Raw genomic sequence first — 16,876 nt, forward strand, 5'->3', positions numbered from 1 at the left:
TTTTATTATTATTAAGCCAAAAAACACACCACATTGCACATTTTCTATTCAACTGGACATGAAGTCCACTGTTTCCCACATCTCACCCCCTGATTGAGTTATGACCCAGAAAGTTATACTAGTGGGAGCTTATGGTAAGAGCCACCCAAGAAAGACAGGAACAGGCGCATCCGACTACTACCTCCTGTGAAATGCCTGGTGAGCCTCAAGAGCCTGGAAAGACTGCAATCCTCCATGTACAATCCGCACAAGAAAGGCTAACGCATTTCAGCCATCACGCATTAATCAAGGCTCCCGAACAAGACAGGTTAAAGTTCAAGGTTCAGGCAATAAGACCTCAAACAGGAAGGGTGAGATGCAAAAACCTTGATGTAAAATTAGCCAGGAAAGGAGGTTTCTCCTTCCCAGTGCTAGAACTACGTTGGTTCAGTTCCCACAAGCTCTGAAATTAAGTTATAAAAAGACAGCAAAACAAACTAGAAATATTACAGAACACAAATAGTAATGGGAATGGACAGTTATACCTTGCCTACGTAGTCTATGGACCCAGCCAAATACTTTTACTCTCTGACCACGATAAGCTTCTAGATGCCGAATCTTCACCTGTAAGAGAAACAAGGCAATGGCGTTTTTTCTAAGATACTTTAAAAAAATACCATCAACCATCAGAAAGACAATAAAACAATATAAACTATTTAGATTTTTCTAGGAAGTACACATTTGGGTTTACTAAAAAAAAAAAAAGAATAAAAGAAAGGCGATTTCATCTTTCACAGACATGACAAGACCAACCTGAAATCTGTTTGCTTGCTATGAATTATTACTGCCTCACAGAATAAACCTGTTAAGCTTATCTTCTTATACTGCAGAGTGGATGAAAGTTCTTTTTATTGCCTAACAGCAGCTTAGCAAACATCAGGTCTGCATCTACAACAGCATCATATATGCCATTTCTTTGCAAACCGACAACTCGCCTTATCTTCAATTTCTTCTAATAGCAGAAGCCAGGTTTTTAGCTTTCATCTTACGGAAAAGTGATACAAATTAAAGCGGAGTTCTGGCCTCAAAATCGATAAAATAGATTTTGGGCCATCCGCTTGCTGAGGGCAACCTAAAAAAGAAATTGATACTGGCGATTTTTATTTTTTTTGGTCACTTACCTTATTATAGAAGAAAATATACTCCCCTTCCTTCCACTTCCTCCCTCTGCGGCCGCGGCCCGCGCCGTCACTTCCGGTTTGCGATGATTCCTGGGAGCTGAACGTCATCCCTCCCAGGAATCAATGTGCCTGCACCGGCCCCGCTCGTCACTTCCGATGCAGGCGCGGCATTCACTGCTAAACAGCTTCTGGGCATGCCCAGAAGCTGTGCAGGGATGCCCAGATCTTGGTGCACCACTAAACAAAATATAACCTATCTTACCAATACTTCGATGTGGTGGTTGCATTTGATTTAATTCTTTTAGATTTTATTTCGTCTGTATTATTACCTGGTGATCCTGCCAGTAAAACTCTTCCTGTCTTAACCACTTTAGCCCTGGAGGATTTGGCTGCTCAAAGACCAGGCCCTATTTTGTGATTCGGTACTGCATGATTTTAATGGACAATTGCGCGGCAGTGCGACGCTGTACCTAAATTAAATTGACGTCCTTTTTTTCCCACAAACAGAGCTTTCTTTTGGTGGTATTTGATCACCTGTGCGATTTTTATTTTTTGCGCTATAAACAAAAAAATAGCGACCATTTTGAAAAAATAAAATTTTTCACGATTTTTATATGAAATTCAAAAAAAAAAAAAAAAAAAAAAGAAAAATTTAAAAATCAAAATTTTTAAACATTTTAGGCCCATTTGTTTTCTGCTACATATTTTTGGTAAAATAAAAAAAAAATTGCAATAAGCGTATTTTGATTGGTTTTCGCAAAAGTTATTGCGTTTACTAACTACAGGAAAGATTTGTCACTTTTATTGTTTTTTTTTTTTTTTTTAACTAGTAATGCCGATCTGCGTTTTTTTTTTTTGCAGGACAGCGACATTGCGGCGGACAGATCGGTCCCCTAACTGACATATTTGACACTTTTGGGGGTAGCAGTGACATTACTACAGTAATCAGTGCTATAAATATGCACTGTTACTGTCAAAATGACACTGGCAGGGAAGGGGGTTAACTTTACTGGTGATCAAGGGGTTAAGTATGTCCCTAGGGGCGTGATTCTAACTGTGGGAGGGGGGCGTGGCTTGTGATGTAATCACAGAGACATACGATCCTACATAGCAGGATCACATAGCCTCTGTCATTACTTTAGTGAGAATGACAGACGGCTGTGTTTACATCAGCCGTCTGTCTTTCTCCCTCTTCTGAGGGAGATCGCGAGTGGCCGGCAGACATCGGAGCCGCCAGTCACATGCGCTGGCTAGGCAGGGAACGAGTGGGGGCGGGAGCGCGCCACCTACAGGCTCGTGGGCGAGCGACGTACTCCTACGTCACTTTGCCTGTAGGGGGCTGACTGCCGCAGTATATAGTCGTGCGGCGGTTGGCAAGTGGTTAAGATGACAATGCTCACTCACTGTGCTATATCTGTAGGCAAGTAGCATCACTACTCTAGAACACGAAGTTTCAACACAGGAGGAAGATGTTCAGTAGTCCTAATATTCATCCCGATAATGCTGGAGAAAAGAGTGCGGAGTGCATAGAACAGCACTTGATTCCTGGCAGTATCAACATGTATTTATTTGCATGAACAAAAGACACACTCAATATTATATATTCAACAGAACAATAAATTGCTCATTGGGCCATTTTAATGGCATAGCCCAAATCCAAACAGTGTATACCAAACCAGTGAAATGGAAAAAGCAGTGCTGGGGGCAGAAGGTGAATTACATCTGTGCCAAGTCCCAAAAGGCTGTCACCTGACTATACTGTGTAGCAGGAGTATCAGGACCACAAGACCGGTTGAACAAAAGGTAAGTTGGTCCACATATCTGATTGTACCCATTTCTTTAGCAGTTTACCTGGAGTTCCAGTTCCTGTAGTGGGGAAGTACAAGGAGTCCTGGAAATACAAGTTCCCTGGCTGTAAATGTGATTTAATGCTGCAGTCCTTCAAAGCAGGGCGGATAAAAATCGATGATTTAAAAAAAAAATAATTTTTTATTTAAATTGGATTTATTTTTTTTAATAAAATGCTTTTAGAGAACAAATCTATATCTAAACAGTTTTCTATTTTTGGCATGAGCCACCCTACCTTGGGACCACCCATCTCCTACTATTGGTCCATGCGATCTGGCCCCATTAGATCTGAGTGATAGAAGAGTTGGGTCCTATATCCACCCTCACGTGTTTAGTATATAACACAAATGTATGTGTGTATAATGGTAGTATTTTTATCAGTACAATTATGAGTTGTTGATGTATTCCTGCTTATAGGACTATTACCTGTGTATATATATTTTTCTCTTTTAGAATTATTCCTCTAGAATATTTACTCCTGATGAAGCAGTTCCCCTGCGAAACATGTCGAGTCGGACTGGAGGAATATAGAGTGACTCCCTTATTATGGGAAGCTATATAGTAATTCATCTTGATTAGAGGACTTTTTTCTCTTTCTTTCCCATGATTTTACCATTGTCTAGACCAGGGATATGCAAACTGTGGCCCTCCAGCTGTTGCAAAACTACAAGTCCCATCATGCCTCTGCCACTGGGTGTCATGCTTGTGGCTGTCAGAGTCTTGCTATGCCTCATGGGACTTGTAGTTCTGCAACAGCTGTTTGCATATCCCTGGTCTAGACCAATTCAGGTTTCAGCTAAAGATGTCCACAGTGAACTAGTATAATGTAATGTGCAAGCGATATTTTTTTTTCACTGGGTGGAAATTTTTAACTAATGTGCAATAAAAACGTATTCATTTTTAAATAACTTATGTTGTGAAAGTCTATGCGGTACCATGAAAGTCTTTAGTGCCTCAATCTAAGTTGTCCAATTATCAGTTTTCTATTTAAGATACATTCATAATTTTAGTTTATTCAGCATGAAATGGAGCTTAGTTATGTGGCATGAGGCTGTATATTCTGCAAGATTTACATTTTTGGTAAACTAAATCAATGGATCCAAAGCTCTGCAAGCGTAGATAACATGCACTGCATTGATGCAGTCACACAATTTCACACTAACTACCAGCAAGAATGAGCACCTGTCATTTCAGATCTATCATGGCAGCGCCTGAAGCGGGCATCCACTCACCTGCTGCTGCCATGTCCCTCACCTTGTTGTGTCACTGCCGCATCACCAGCCGTCCCATTAAAGTGAATGGGACTGTAGGAGAGTCAACAGCGGGTCAGAGGAGGAGCTGCAGCGGGACAGAGATGACAGTTGCTTTTGCACAGAGCAGCCTGGATTCTTCATCTTGGGTCCCTCTTCGGCTCAAGTCGACTTGATTTAAATCAAATCCACCCTGCTTCTAAGCCAATAACTACGCACAAATAGGTAGATTGGGACTTTAAAATACACCCCAACTTTCTTGATCTACATGCTGGTTCCATGTCACCTTCTCCGCAATGAAGCCAGAGCTCACAAGCCTCAGCTATGACAATGAGGAAATATAGAAACCAGTCATATCCTCCACAGTACACAAATATTCTGATTACTGTAAGCAATATAGGTTTTCTCTGACACATTTACAAACAGGCCACTTCGTGACTGAATTTAGTATACAAAGATCTTACTGTTCTTGGCTCTGGAAGGTTGGGATCATTTTCAATGATGACCTTCTTGGCTTCCTCAAGATTTTTCTCACGTCTCACGTTGTCCTCAGCCTGTGTGTGACAATGAAATGGACAGAGGTAAAGTTAGAATGTATGTAAAGATAACGGTTCCTTCAGAAACTGCTGAGGATATGGTTTACTGGGCCCCCCTCTCCCCCAGCTGATGGTGGCTACACAGTTTTGGGCCCAGCTCTCCCTGTAAAAGGCAGAGCATGACACCACTATAAGGGGGGGGGGGGGGCATTGTTGTACCCTAGTGAGTGGGAGACCATATAACCAGAGCACCAGGGATCCCAAAATGAAACTGATGTGAGAGAAGCAAGCTGGATATTATTACACATGCGTGTACATTACACCATTAAGGTGAGGACACCGAGCACTGTGGTGATTGGGAAGAAGTGGTTTTGAAGATCTCTTGAAGTTGAAAGTCACAATTATTCACCTTTTATGAACTATCACCATGCCGATATGCTAACAATTTTGGACTTTTTATTTATTTAGTGGTTATTGTATTGCACACTTTTTTATTTATCAGATGTGATACACTTCTTAATATGTGGTAGCATACTTTTTATGAATTGGTAGCGCACCATTTATATTTTTATTCACACATTATTAATTGGTTGAATACCATTTGATGCATGCAGCAATCTGTTGATTGTTTACGCAGTCAAGTTTTCACATACCATTGTTTGTCATTTACACTATCCTTCAGGGTCGATTTAAATTAGAACACGCTTGGTAGTATCGGAGTTATACACTTGTACTCACCGCCCACTTTATTAGTTACACCTGTTCAAATTGCTAATCAGCCAATCATATGACAGCAGCTCAATGCATTTAGGCATCTAGAAGTCGTGAAGACAACTTGCTGAAGTTCAAACAGAACATCAGAATTGGGGGGGGGGGGGGGGAGAAAAAAAATTTTGGATTTTTGACTTACCATAAAATCCATTTCTCAGATGTTCATTGACGGACACAGCTCCTGATCTTCTTAACCATTGGGTTATACTGCCCCCTACAGGAGTAGGACACTAGGCAGAAAAAAAGTCTGGTATACGCCTATGGGCAGTCCCAGGCAGTATACTCCCTCTTCCTGCTATAGGCACTCAGTTTTGTTACACGCGGAATGTCAGAAGAAAGCCAACTCCACAGAGGGGTGGGTGCTGGGTCTGTCAATGTTCAGAGAAATGGATTTTACGGTAAGTCAAAAATCCCCTTTTGTTCATTGACAGACAGCCCCTGATCTTCTTAACCATTGGGACGTCCAAAAGTAGTGTTAAACATGAGGGGTGGGAACAGCAAAAAATTCACAAGGCTAACTAAAAACCAACCAGGTAAACAGGAAGCCGGACAGGAAAACAATACACCCTCAAAGAGGACCAGGTCCTCTAAACAGCAGCTTACAAAAAAATAGCAGCCAAATGAAGCATCCGCAGATGGCAACACATCCACTTTATAGAACTTTGTGAAAGTGTGCACTGACGACCAGGTGGCCGCCTTGCAAACCTGCGTCAGTGACGCCTGATGACGGAAGGCCCAGGAGGCACTAAGTGCCGAGTAGAGTGCGCCTTGACAGGGAAAGGAGGAACCTGACCACTGATGGAATAGGCCTGGATCACCGTCTGTCTGATCCATCTGGAAATAGTCGCAGAGGAAGCAGACAACACTTTACGAGGCCCATCCATGTACACAAATAGTGAGTCTGACTTCTTAAAAGACTTCGTAGCTGCCAGGTACACCCTAACTGCCCAGACCACATCCAAGGCATGCAAAGCAATTTCCTTCGGATGTTTTTGCCTGGGGCACAGGGAAGGCAACCCAGCCTTCCCTGTGCCCCAGCCGGGTCCTTAAAGGCTGGAGACTCCTCAACCAGAATCATGGTTGCTTTGTTTAACCTAGAAACCGGAGAGTCGACCACAGGTGGGACAGTCCACTTTTTAAACAGGGAGTCCTTATAAGGGTTCTGCATAGCAAAATACTTAGGGACCACAAGGGGGTGTTTTGAAAGACCCCACTGTTTTGCAACAATTTTGTCAAAGTAAGCAGGAAAGGGCAACACTCTTGCCGCTCTGGAGAGCTTGTGGGTGCCAAAAGGGACCGACGCCTCTGATGCGGCATCAGCCGTATTCTCCATCTTTAAAGTCTCATGCACAGATACAATTAGTGCATCCACCAGCGGCTTTTCATGGGTGGCTAAAGGAGCAGAGGAATCATCCTCACTATCTGATGATAGCGCCCTCCCATCGCCAGCTTAGCACCCCAGACCGACCTGAAAAGGTGGTATGGCCACCCCATGGGGAGGCAGATAAGGGGCGAAGTGTCCGCAGGGACCACCGAGAGAGGGGGGGGGGGGGGGTGCTGCATGGGAAGAAGGAGAACCCGGGGGTCCGACTGTCCTAAGGAGGGGCCCACATCAACCCCAAAACCCTCTAGGAGGAGAGGGCAGCTACTTACCATACCAGGAACAGGGTGAACACCGCTCCAGACAGAACCTCCTCTCCATTGAAATGGGAGGACTGTCGGCCAGGAGGAACGCTTCGACTCAGGCCGAGGCCAGGTCGTATGCGACCTCACGGGACGTTTAACTCGCAGGCATGCCCCCGTCAAGTGGGGCTATGTCGCGGCGGACCTAGCGCATAGCTGAGGCCTGTGCGCGCTTGCTGGTCAGACTGGGGTGACCACTGGATTTAAAAAAATATCCAGCCCGTCGCCCAGTCCAGCAGTTGATTGTAGAGTCTTACAGCAAAAAACAGGAAAATCCATTAATAAGGAAAAAATTGCAAGGACCGAAGATCCCAGCAAGGAACTAGGTCCTTACTCCTGACGAGGCAGAAAAAAACTGAGTGCCTATAGCTGAGAGAGGGAATATACTCCCTGGGACTGCCCATGGGTGTAGCCAGAATTTTTTCTGCCTAGTGTCCTACTCCTGTAGGGGGCAGTATAACCCAATGGTCAAGAATGACAAGAGCTGTGTCCGTCAATGAACGAAAGAGAAAAGGCATTTACTTGATACTCTGAATAGAATCTCGCGAGACATTAAGAATGTTCCTTAGATTCCAAGCCCACCTTAAAGGTAATCTACAATGTTCATACAAACATTGGGGGGGGGGGAGGTAACCTTTAATAAATTCTGTCGCACAGCAGGAGGAAAAAATTGTCTATCTAATAAATTTTGCCAGGACCAAGGAACTAGGTCCTTACTCCTGAATAGCCAGAAAAAAAAAACTGAGTACCTATAGCTGAGAGTGGGAGTGTACCCCCTGGGACTGCCCATAGGCGTAGTCAAGCTTTTTTTTTTTTCCTAGTGTTCTACTCCTGTAGGGGGCAGTATAACCCAATAGTTAAGAAGATCAGGAGCTGTGTCCGTCAATGAATGCTAGAGAAAAGGGGATTTAAGTGACTTTGAACATGGCATGATTGTTGGTGCCAGACGGGCACCCCAGCTTTGTTACAGCAAGATGTGCTGACATGAGACAAGGTGCGGTGCAGTGCAGTGCGAAAAAAAATGCATCATGCACCGCAATCCACATCAACCCAGCAATGACATGTGAAAAGAACACTTAGAAAACAATTATTTCTGCGTGTCTTTGTGATGAGCCTGCATTGATCTGTATAATTAACACAACACAGCATGCTTGGTGTGAACAAACCCCAAGAATCATCACTGTTCATACAAGCACAGATTCCTTCTCACCTCTTTCTTCTCTTTGGCCTCATGCTTTGCCAGTTCACGGTTGAAGAGCTTCTTAACGTTCTTCAGTTGAGTCTTTGAGATCACATCCCATCTCTGCAAAAAAAGGACCAAACCTAAGATTAGCAAGACGAACACATCTAAGATACACAGAAATGTTTTTGCAACATTCACACTGTGCAACAAGTCTGCAAATACTTCATGTCTAATACTGAACAACAAAAATCAGAATTGGTATTTAGTCATGTCCGCCAACCCTTACTTTCAGTATGCACAGTTGTACAAACTCTCCTGTACTGAAATGGCTTACTCTAATTTCACTGCACACTGCGAGTTTCTCATAGTGTGCATTAGAAGCTGCAGCAAGTCAGAGACAGTCCGAGTCATTTTCGTGGCTGAAGAATGTTCAGCATCCTCCATCCTTATTGTCCCTGGCTGACCACTTCTAGTCATTGGATTTCAGTTTTTTTCGTGGAAGCACAGCAGCACATGTGGGTGATACCTAGGGTGGTCTCATTGGAAATATTGCCTGCCTAGGAACACTGACACCTCCAGACTGACATTTACCCACCAAGACATTTAATATTTGCATAATTTCTTCTCAGAGAGCTCACTATTTGAATCAGGACTGAGGGCTCTTTATAAGAGTACTGAGGCAGGTAGCTCTGATGTGATCAGGAAACTGTACAGCACCCTGCCAGCACCCCACCACCCATAATCTGCCAGTATAGCGTAGAGAAGCACAGAGATTTATTGAGGCCAGTGAACCCGTGTAAAAATAAACTTTCACTTTCTTCATTCTCCCGCCATTGTCTGGCACATGGCATTTTGATGCTCTTGCTCACTTCCCCTTTGTCACTTGCACTTTTTGAACAGCGCTGTATGCACGGTCACTTCCCAATTAGTAGGGTGTAGATCCTTGGACTTGCCTCCTCAATGTTTTTTTTCTCACGCAGCCTTTTGGTCAGGTCCTCCCCTCCTCCCATGGGGTCTATCTTTGGGGGAGCCCTACCTAGTACTTGGGTTGGCCTTGCTTCAGAAGGCCTCCCGGAGAAAGGGGTCCACCTGGTTTCAGTCGGGTGGACCAGAGAGAGTACCCCAGTCCTGGTCAGGGGCCTTGTGCCCCGAGGGATCAGAGTTAGGGTCATTTCTCTTCGGAAGAGGGCCATGTGTACACCCTGTGCACTTTGTGTGCTCACTCCAAAATAATATAAATTTCCAGCCAATTGGAAAAGGGTAATGATGTAATTGTATCCAGAAGGAATTTGTCAAATTTGACATCAAAGGTTTGGTTTTGAGTCTCAGATTGCCCAGCTGCTATGTAGGGATCACTACAAGCCATAAGAGAAGAGAGGGAACACTTATAAGCTTACCCCAACCTCTATGCATGGGTACTGTTCTAACATAAAATCCCCCATCCCTTGATTAGGGCAAGCCAATAATTTTCCACCTGGTTTGCAGTGCACACATTGGGGATGTTTGCCTGAAGTTCTGCTTTGCTTAATAAAGAGCTGGCATAAAGAAAGTGACTGAATCAGTTACGGATGCTGGAAACGGACAACTGTGTCTAGAATGTCTGGAGTTTTACACATTTCGGGCTGTTCACACCAGAACATGGTGCTGAAAAGGGGCATTTCATGTGCGTTTCCAGCACCACGTTCAAAACGCACTGCCTTTGCGGGCGCCAATACATTGTTAACGGCACCCCAAATGCAGATCGAAAACGCACTGTTTGTGGGTATTAGATCACATGGTACCGCAGTACCATGCCATTTTTCAATAATGCATGCATCCTGGTGTGATTCGCAGCCCATTTTAATGCACAACAAGAGAACATGCAGGAATTGCACAGGAACCCCGACCACATTCCTGTGCAATTCTGGTGTTAACCGGCTTCTGAAGCGCATACATATTGAATCAATCACTTGGGACTCATTATCATACACACACACACATATACTGCTGTAAATTCAATATAGCATACAACCTCGTTTTCCTTCTGTGAATCCACATAGAAGACAGGGAAAGGCTCCTTCCCTACAGTCAGCATGGCCTAAAAATAAAAAAACAGAAGTTTTTTAGCCTGTATATATAAAAAAAAAAAAAACAAATACAAAATTATACTGCAACACAAAGCCCATGAGTTACAAAAAAGCAGAATTCAGTATCCATGCATAAGTAATCACAGGTAAAAAAAATAAGGTATAATTCCAGATAGCACTATAGTGAGGTAAAGGGAACCGGTCACTAGACAAGGCAATTCAAACCAAACATACAATGAAAGAAATGTAGAAGTTGTTAAACTGGACCTAAATGTGAAGAATTGCCATGATATAGGGAATAAAGATCGGCGAACGGTTTGGCCCGGGAAGGATTTCCACCTGAACATTTGCAGGTTGTGCACCCGACGAACACTCTGCAATGCACTGAGCGCTGCAGTGCATTCTGCGCCCTGATTGGGCAAAGCATTGCCCAATCAGGGCACAGTGTAAGTTGGTTGTTAAAGCTGAGTACTACCCAAAAATGGAACTTCCGCTTTAAGGCCTCCTGACATGCCACATTTGCATATAAGCCTTAAAAATTGTCAATTTTCCTGTTTGGGCTCTCATAGACTTCAATGGGGTTCACAGAAGAACCCCTGAACAGGGGAAATGTTCTAACTCGAACCGGGGGGTGTTCTGCCCATCCCTAATAGGGAACATGTATCAATAAAAATTTTACCTTAAAAAGTGTACCTTTTGTCTTGAATTTTTCCAGAAAAATACCACGGCACTTCCTGGTATGCGAGTGTGCCTAGGCATTCCTGTATCTACAGGCCCATAGCTGCAAATCTGCAAATGTGAGATCTCACTGCTGCCTTTGACTGCTAGTCTCAAATGATTGGGGGTGGGATTTGAAGAGATCATTATTGTGCTGCTCACTGTTCTCCATGCTGGGGGGACTCTGACATGAAGAAGCAAAGCTCTGCCCCTCCAAGATGGCCGCCTCCACAAAGAGACACAGTGCAATACAAGGTACAGTAAAGCTGGTCATAGATGGATCAATTCTCGGACAGTTCAGCAGGCACTGGCTGAAATTCGATCCATATATATATATATATATATATATATATATATATATATATATATATATATATATATATATATATATATATATTAAATGCATGCAAGAACTGATGGGAGTGTACAATGATGCATGTAGGCAAGGACTAATATGAATGCAAAGTGTTGCTTAAAGTGGTTGTAAACCCTCACTTTGAACTTGTACCTATAGGTAACCCTTATTAAAGACTTACCTATAGGTACTGTAAACATCTCCTAAACTTGCGCCGTTTAGGAGATATTTACTTTTAATGAAGTCATCGGCACATACGCTCTGAAGGAACGGCCACCCATACACTGTATCTTTATCTCCTTGCTAGAGGAGAAAAAAAAAAAAAGTAGTAATAATAAATAAATAAAAAAAAATAAAAATAAAGATAAAATACCTAGATCCGGGTTTGATCTAGGTCAGTGTTACTGTACTTTAGGTAGGGAAATTTTTTTTTTTTAAAATGTACTTGTATACTTTTTGCTACTACCATGACCTACCAACAAAGAACAACCCAAAATACCCCCGATACTAAATTAAAAAGGCCTTTTTGCCCTACCTAAAACACCCTGATACTATATTAATAAAAAGGCTTTTTTTTCCCCACCTAAAACAGTTTTTTTTTTTTTTTTTAGGTAGGAAAAAAAGAAAACAAATTTGCATTTTATTATCCTGGTGTTTTTTTGGTGGGAAAAAAAAGCATTTTTTTTTTTTTTAAATTTTGTATCAAGGTGTCTTTCTTAGGTAGGAAATAAGCATTTTGTTAATTTAGTATTGAGGTGTATTAAGAAAATGCATTTTTTTTTACTTTAGTATCGGGTTGTTTTAGAAAAACGCATTTGTTCAATTTAGTAAAGGGGTGTTTAAGGTAGGAAGAAAAATTTTTTTTTTTTAATTTTAATTTAGTATCAGGGTGTGTTAAATTAAAAAAAGTGCTTTATTTTTTTTACCTAACACTGGGGTGTTCTAGGTGGGGGGGGGGGAAGATGTTTTTTTTTTTTTTCTATAACATCCTGATAATACAGTTTAAAAAAAATGCTTTATTCTTTTCTACCTAAAACACCACGATTTTAGTATCCTGGTGTTATTTTGGTGGGAAAGGAAAAAAATGTTTTCTACCTAAAACACCCCAATACTAAGTTTTGTATTGGGATGTTTTAGGTAGGAAAAAAATAAACAATTATTTTTTAATTTAATACTGCGGTGTTTTAGGAAGAAAGAAAAAAGCATTTTTTTTTTTGGTGTCTGGGTGTTTTAGGACGAAATATGTTTTTTTTTTTTCTTTGATAAAAAAAAAAATCAGGGCCTATTCATTATCGTTTACCACCAAAGGAAGCTCAATTTGTCCTGAAAAAAAAACCCCTGAAAAACGCAGTATAACCCACCTGGATACACTAAGTACCGTATTTTCCGTCGTATAAGACGACCCCCCATTTTTGGGGGATTTTTTTGAGGTTCAAAAGTAGTCTTATACGCCAGAAAATACAGTAGTTGTGATGGGGTGTACAGTTTTATTAATACATGTCAAAGTTACAAAACTACGTTGAGTCGCTAAGACTTGTTTTTCCTTCATCATGAAGGAGTTACCCTGACTGCTGCATGTAATATGATGAAAGTGAAAGCAGAAAGATAAAGCCAGGCCAGATCAGAGCCTTAGCTGTGACAGTCATACAGAACACTGCTTAGGGAACAGTGACTTCTATCCGGTGAATTACCTTCAGAACCGTTTTAAAGGGTTTCTCCTTGGTCCCATCACCAGCGCCATCATCCCCTTCTTTCTCAGACACATACATTTCTTCTGTATGGAGAAAATGAAGATCTTTTAGTTAGAGGTTAGAGAGCAGATTTCCCCTACATTCCCCATACAGTATATTAAACAATAGCTTGCAACGCTTAATAAATCCCCATAAGTTATTAAAAGAAAAACTTCTGATCTGACCCGGGGGAAGGGAAGAAACATTGTACAAAGGCACCGGAGGGGTGCAGGACCAGCTGTGGAGACCAGGCACACGCACTTAGGGACAGATCAGCGTAACCTTGACTTGCTCAATGTTTCTCTAGCGGCAGCACAGCAGCTCAGTGCCAACCGAGGGAAAAACAAAAAAGCTCAGGAACTTTATCTGAGCACCACAAACCAACATTTTTTTTTTAACATTTATGGGGTGTTGAGGCGGGGGGGGTGGAGGTTGTAGGGTGTTCGTTCACATCAGCATCGCGCTTGAGGTGCCGTTGATCGTTAAGAAGAAGTTCCACTTTTGGGTGGAACTCTGCTATATCTGTCTCTTCGCCCCCTCCAGTGCCACATTTGGCACCTTTCAGTGGAGAGGGGGGAGCGGGTACCCGTTTTTAATAGGTACCCTATCCCCACTTCCGTCAGACCTCACCATGGCGAGGTATGTCACCAATTTGGCCCCCCTCCTCCTCCTCCCTCCACCTTCCCCTGCTGCCAGGCCAGTAAAAGATGGCAGCACCCTTTGCGCATGTGCAGTAGGGACCCAGTCGTGAAGGCGGAAGGCAATGGCGGCAGCACCCGACGGAAACATCGGCTGCGTTGCCGACATCGCTGGACTCCAGGACAGCTAAGTGTCCTAATATTAAAAGTCAGCAGCTACAGTATGTGTACAGTGTGTGTAGCTGCTGACTTTTAATTTGTGTAGGGGAGGCCGGAACTCCGCTTTAATGGCACCCCAAATGCGGTCAGTGGGCGCACATTTTCAAACACACCAAAATGTAAAAAAAAAAGCACAAAACTTTTTTGGTGCATTTGTTGCAGGGAGGGCTGGCCATTCAAATGAATGGGGTGTCCTATGCGTGCCATGCAAAAAAAAAGTGCATTTATGTGAAGCAAAGGTGTGAATGGGATCTAAAGCCTGCTGGGATCTGTGGCACATGTACCCCAGGAGGGTGAGAGCAGCTTGAGGAACCTCACCAGGCGAGAAATCTGGAAGTGCAGGGGGCCAGTTGTCAAAAAAAAAAAAAATTAAAAAAAAATAGGAATTTCCTGCAAAAAAATAATCTGAAAAAAATGGCGACTCACGCAAGCTCTTTTTTCAAGCAAATTTCCCCCAATCTCCTCTCCTGCTAACAATGATTTTTTCCAGTACGATAGGGTGTGAACTTTCACTCCTCTCTGTGTCCCCGCTGCAGATGTCCCCTCACTTCCTGTCTGCTACAACATTGTCATCAGGACAGAAAGTGAAGGGACATCTCTCTGATGGAGCCCTGGATAAAACAGACGGGGGCTCTAACACGGAAGAACAGAAAAGTGAAGGGATTGTCTATTGCTGGAAATGTCTGTTCCATTTAATGCCACCATTGTCATCTCCAGGATCACATGGTACAATCCACATCCTACCAATCATCCTAACAACGTATTCTTACATTTGTCCCAATGGGCCTATCTCCCTGTGTATGGGGCTGTGACCTGTCTCCTCTATACTACATTGTGTCCCTCTACAACCCCTGGGTCCCCTCTACTCCTTGTGTTCCCTCGTCACCCCATGGGCCTCCTCTGCGCCCCTTGGGTCCACTTACACTCAATGGGTCTCCTCTACACTCTATGGACCCCCTCCATCCACCATGGGTCTCCTCTATTCCCCTTACACCCCTATATGGATCCCCTCTATGCCCTGTGGGCCTCCTCTATGCCCCTTGTGTCCCCTTACATCCCTGTATGGATCCCCTCTACCCCCCTTGTGTCCTCCTACAGGGTCCCCTCTATGCCCATTGTGTCCTTACACCCCTATATGGGTCCCCGCTATGCCCCACAGGTCTCCTCTACATCCCCATACTCCTTGTGTTCCTTCGACACCCCTATATGGGTCCCCTCAACCCCTTGTGTTCCTCTACAGTCTCCCCTCTATGCCCCACAGGCCTCCTCTATGCCCCTTGTCCCCCCCTACACGGGTCCCCTCAGCCCCTTGTGTTCCTCTACAGGCTCCCCTCTATGCCCCTTGTCCCCCCTTACAACCCATGGGTCTCCCCTACACCCCTATAGTCCTTGGGTCCCTTCTACACCCAATGGGTCCCCTCTATAGCCCTTGTGTTTTCTCTACACCCCTATGAGTCCTCTCAACGCCCCCTGTGCCCCTCTACACCCCATGGGCCTCCTCTACATCCCCTGTGTCCCCTCTACACCCCATGTGTCCCCTTACACCCCTTGGGCCCCCTGTATGCCCTATGGGTCCCCTCTACATTCCCTGTGTCCCCTTACACCCCATGGGCCTCCTCTACACCCCATGTGTCCCCTTACACCCCTTGGGCCCCCTGTACGCCCTATGGGTCCCTTCTACATTTCCTGTGTCCCCTTACACCCCATGGGCCTCATCTACATCTTATGTGTCCCCCTACACCCCTTGGGCCCCCTGTACGCCCTATGGGTCCCCTCTACATTCCATGTGTCCCCTCTACACCCCATGGGCCTCCTCTACTTCCCATGTGTCCCCTTACACCCCTTGGGCCCCCTGTACGCCCTATGGGTCCCCTCTATACCCCGTGTCCCCTTACACCCCATGAGTCCCCTCTACGCCCCTTGTGTCCCGAGTCTACACAGTATACTGGTTATGATGGTGATTGATGTGACATAGACCTGGTGACGTCATAGTGGGCTCTCACCCTTTTCCTGACCAGGTAGTACAGTCAGTGTATGGTCAGTCCCATTCATCAGCCATGCTCCCCCCCCCCCCCCCCTCTGTCACCCATATGTCCTGCACTGCACAGCAGGGGGAAGTCATGTCCCTCGCACTGTCTGTAAAGACCCCCCCCACCCCACATCCCTCACCGGCCTCCCCATTCTCACCCAGCTGGAGCCGAGCCGTGCCTTCACCGATCGCTTCCATGTCTCCCACACTGTCTGGCAGCTGGTTGCATCAGACTAGCTTCCTCTTGCCCAGTGCGCAGGCGCGCAGTGGACGCGCCCATCAGACCTCAGCGCCGCAGTCGCTGTATTGCGGTGTTCCGTGTATTGCTCGGCTATTGCGCGAGGACCGGATGTGGAGATTGTGTCGCCTCAGATGGGTGCGTTTTCAGCCATTTTGTTGGAAGGGAATTAAAAGAAACAAAATTGCAATGTGAAAAGTGCCGTGGCAAAAAAAAAAAAAACTGCCTTTAAAGTGTATCTTCAGTCAAAAAAGAAAAAAAATCTTTGTTTTAGAATCCTTGCCAGATTTTACTGTAGTAAAAACAGCGCCTCACTGTACCTGTGACACTTCCTGTATGGATGGAGGAAGTGAACATAAATTTCCAGTGGGGACACAGCCTGCAAAAAAAATCTCTTGCTGCCCTGACCATTTTTTTTTTAATTTTCCACATGTGTTAAAATTAAAAAAATTT

At 44.2% G+C, this 16,876-nt stretch overlaps 1 protein-coding gene across 1 annotated transcript in view; it reads right to left on the reverse strand.

Moving 5' to 3' along the window:
• The window catches only part of NARS1 (asparaginyl-tRNA synthetase 1), a 44,677-nt gene extending 28,273 nt beyond the window's left edge, over positions 1-16,404 (reverse strand). Inside the window, exons 1-6 of the mRNA XM_082275323.1 lie at positions 16,344-16,404; positions 13,261-13,343; positions 10,443-10,508; positions 8,459-8,551; positions 4,723-4,812; positions 525-603 (exon numbers count right to left, since the gene is read on the reverse strand). Of these exons, the coding sequence (XP_082131449.1) occupies positions 525-603; positions 4,723-4,812; positions 8,459-8,551; positions 10,443-10,508; positions 13,261-13,343; positions 16,344-16,383 (451 nt within the window). The 5' untranslated portion in view covers positions 16,384-16,404. The remainder of the gene's footprint in view (positions 1-524; positions 604-4,722; positions 4,813-8,458; positions 8,552-10,442; positions 10,509-13,260; positions 13,344-16,343) is intronic.
• Positions 16,405-16,876: the final 472 nt, after the last annotated feature.

This window comes from Pelophylax lessonae, assembly GCF_965119305.1.
Source record: "Pelophylax lessonae genome assembly, chromosome: 1".
In the NCBI taxonomy this organism is placed as follows: domain Eukaryota; kingdom Metazoa; phylum Chordata; class Amphibia; order Anura; family Ranidae; genus Pelophylax; species Pelophylax lessonae.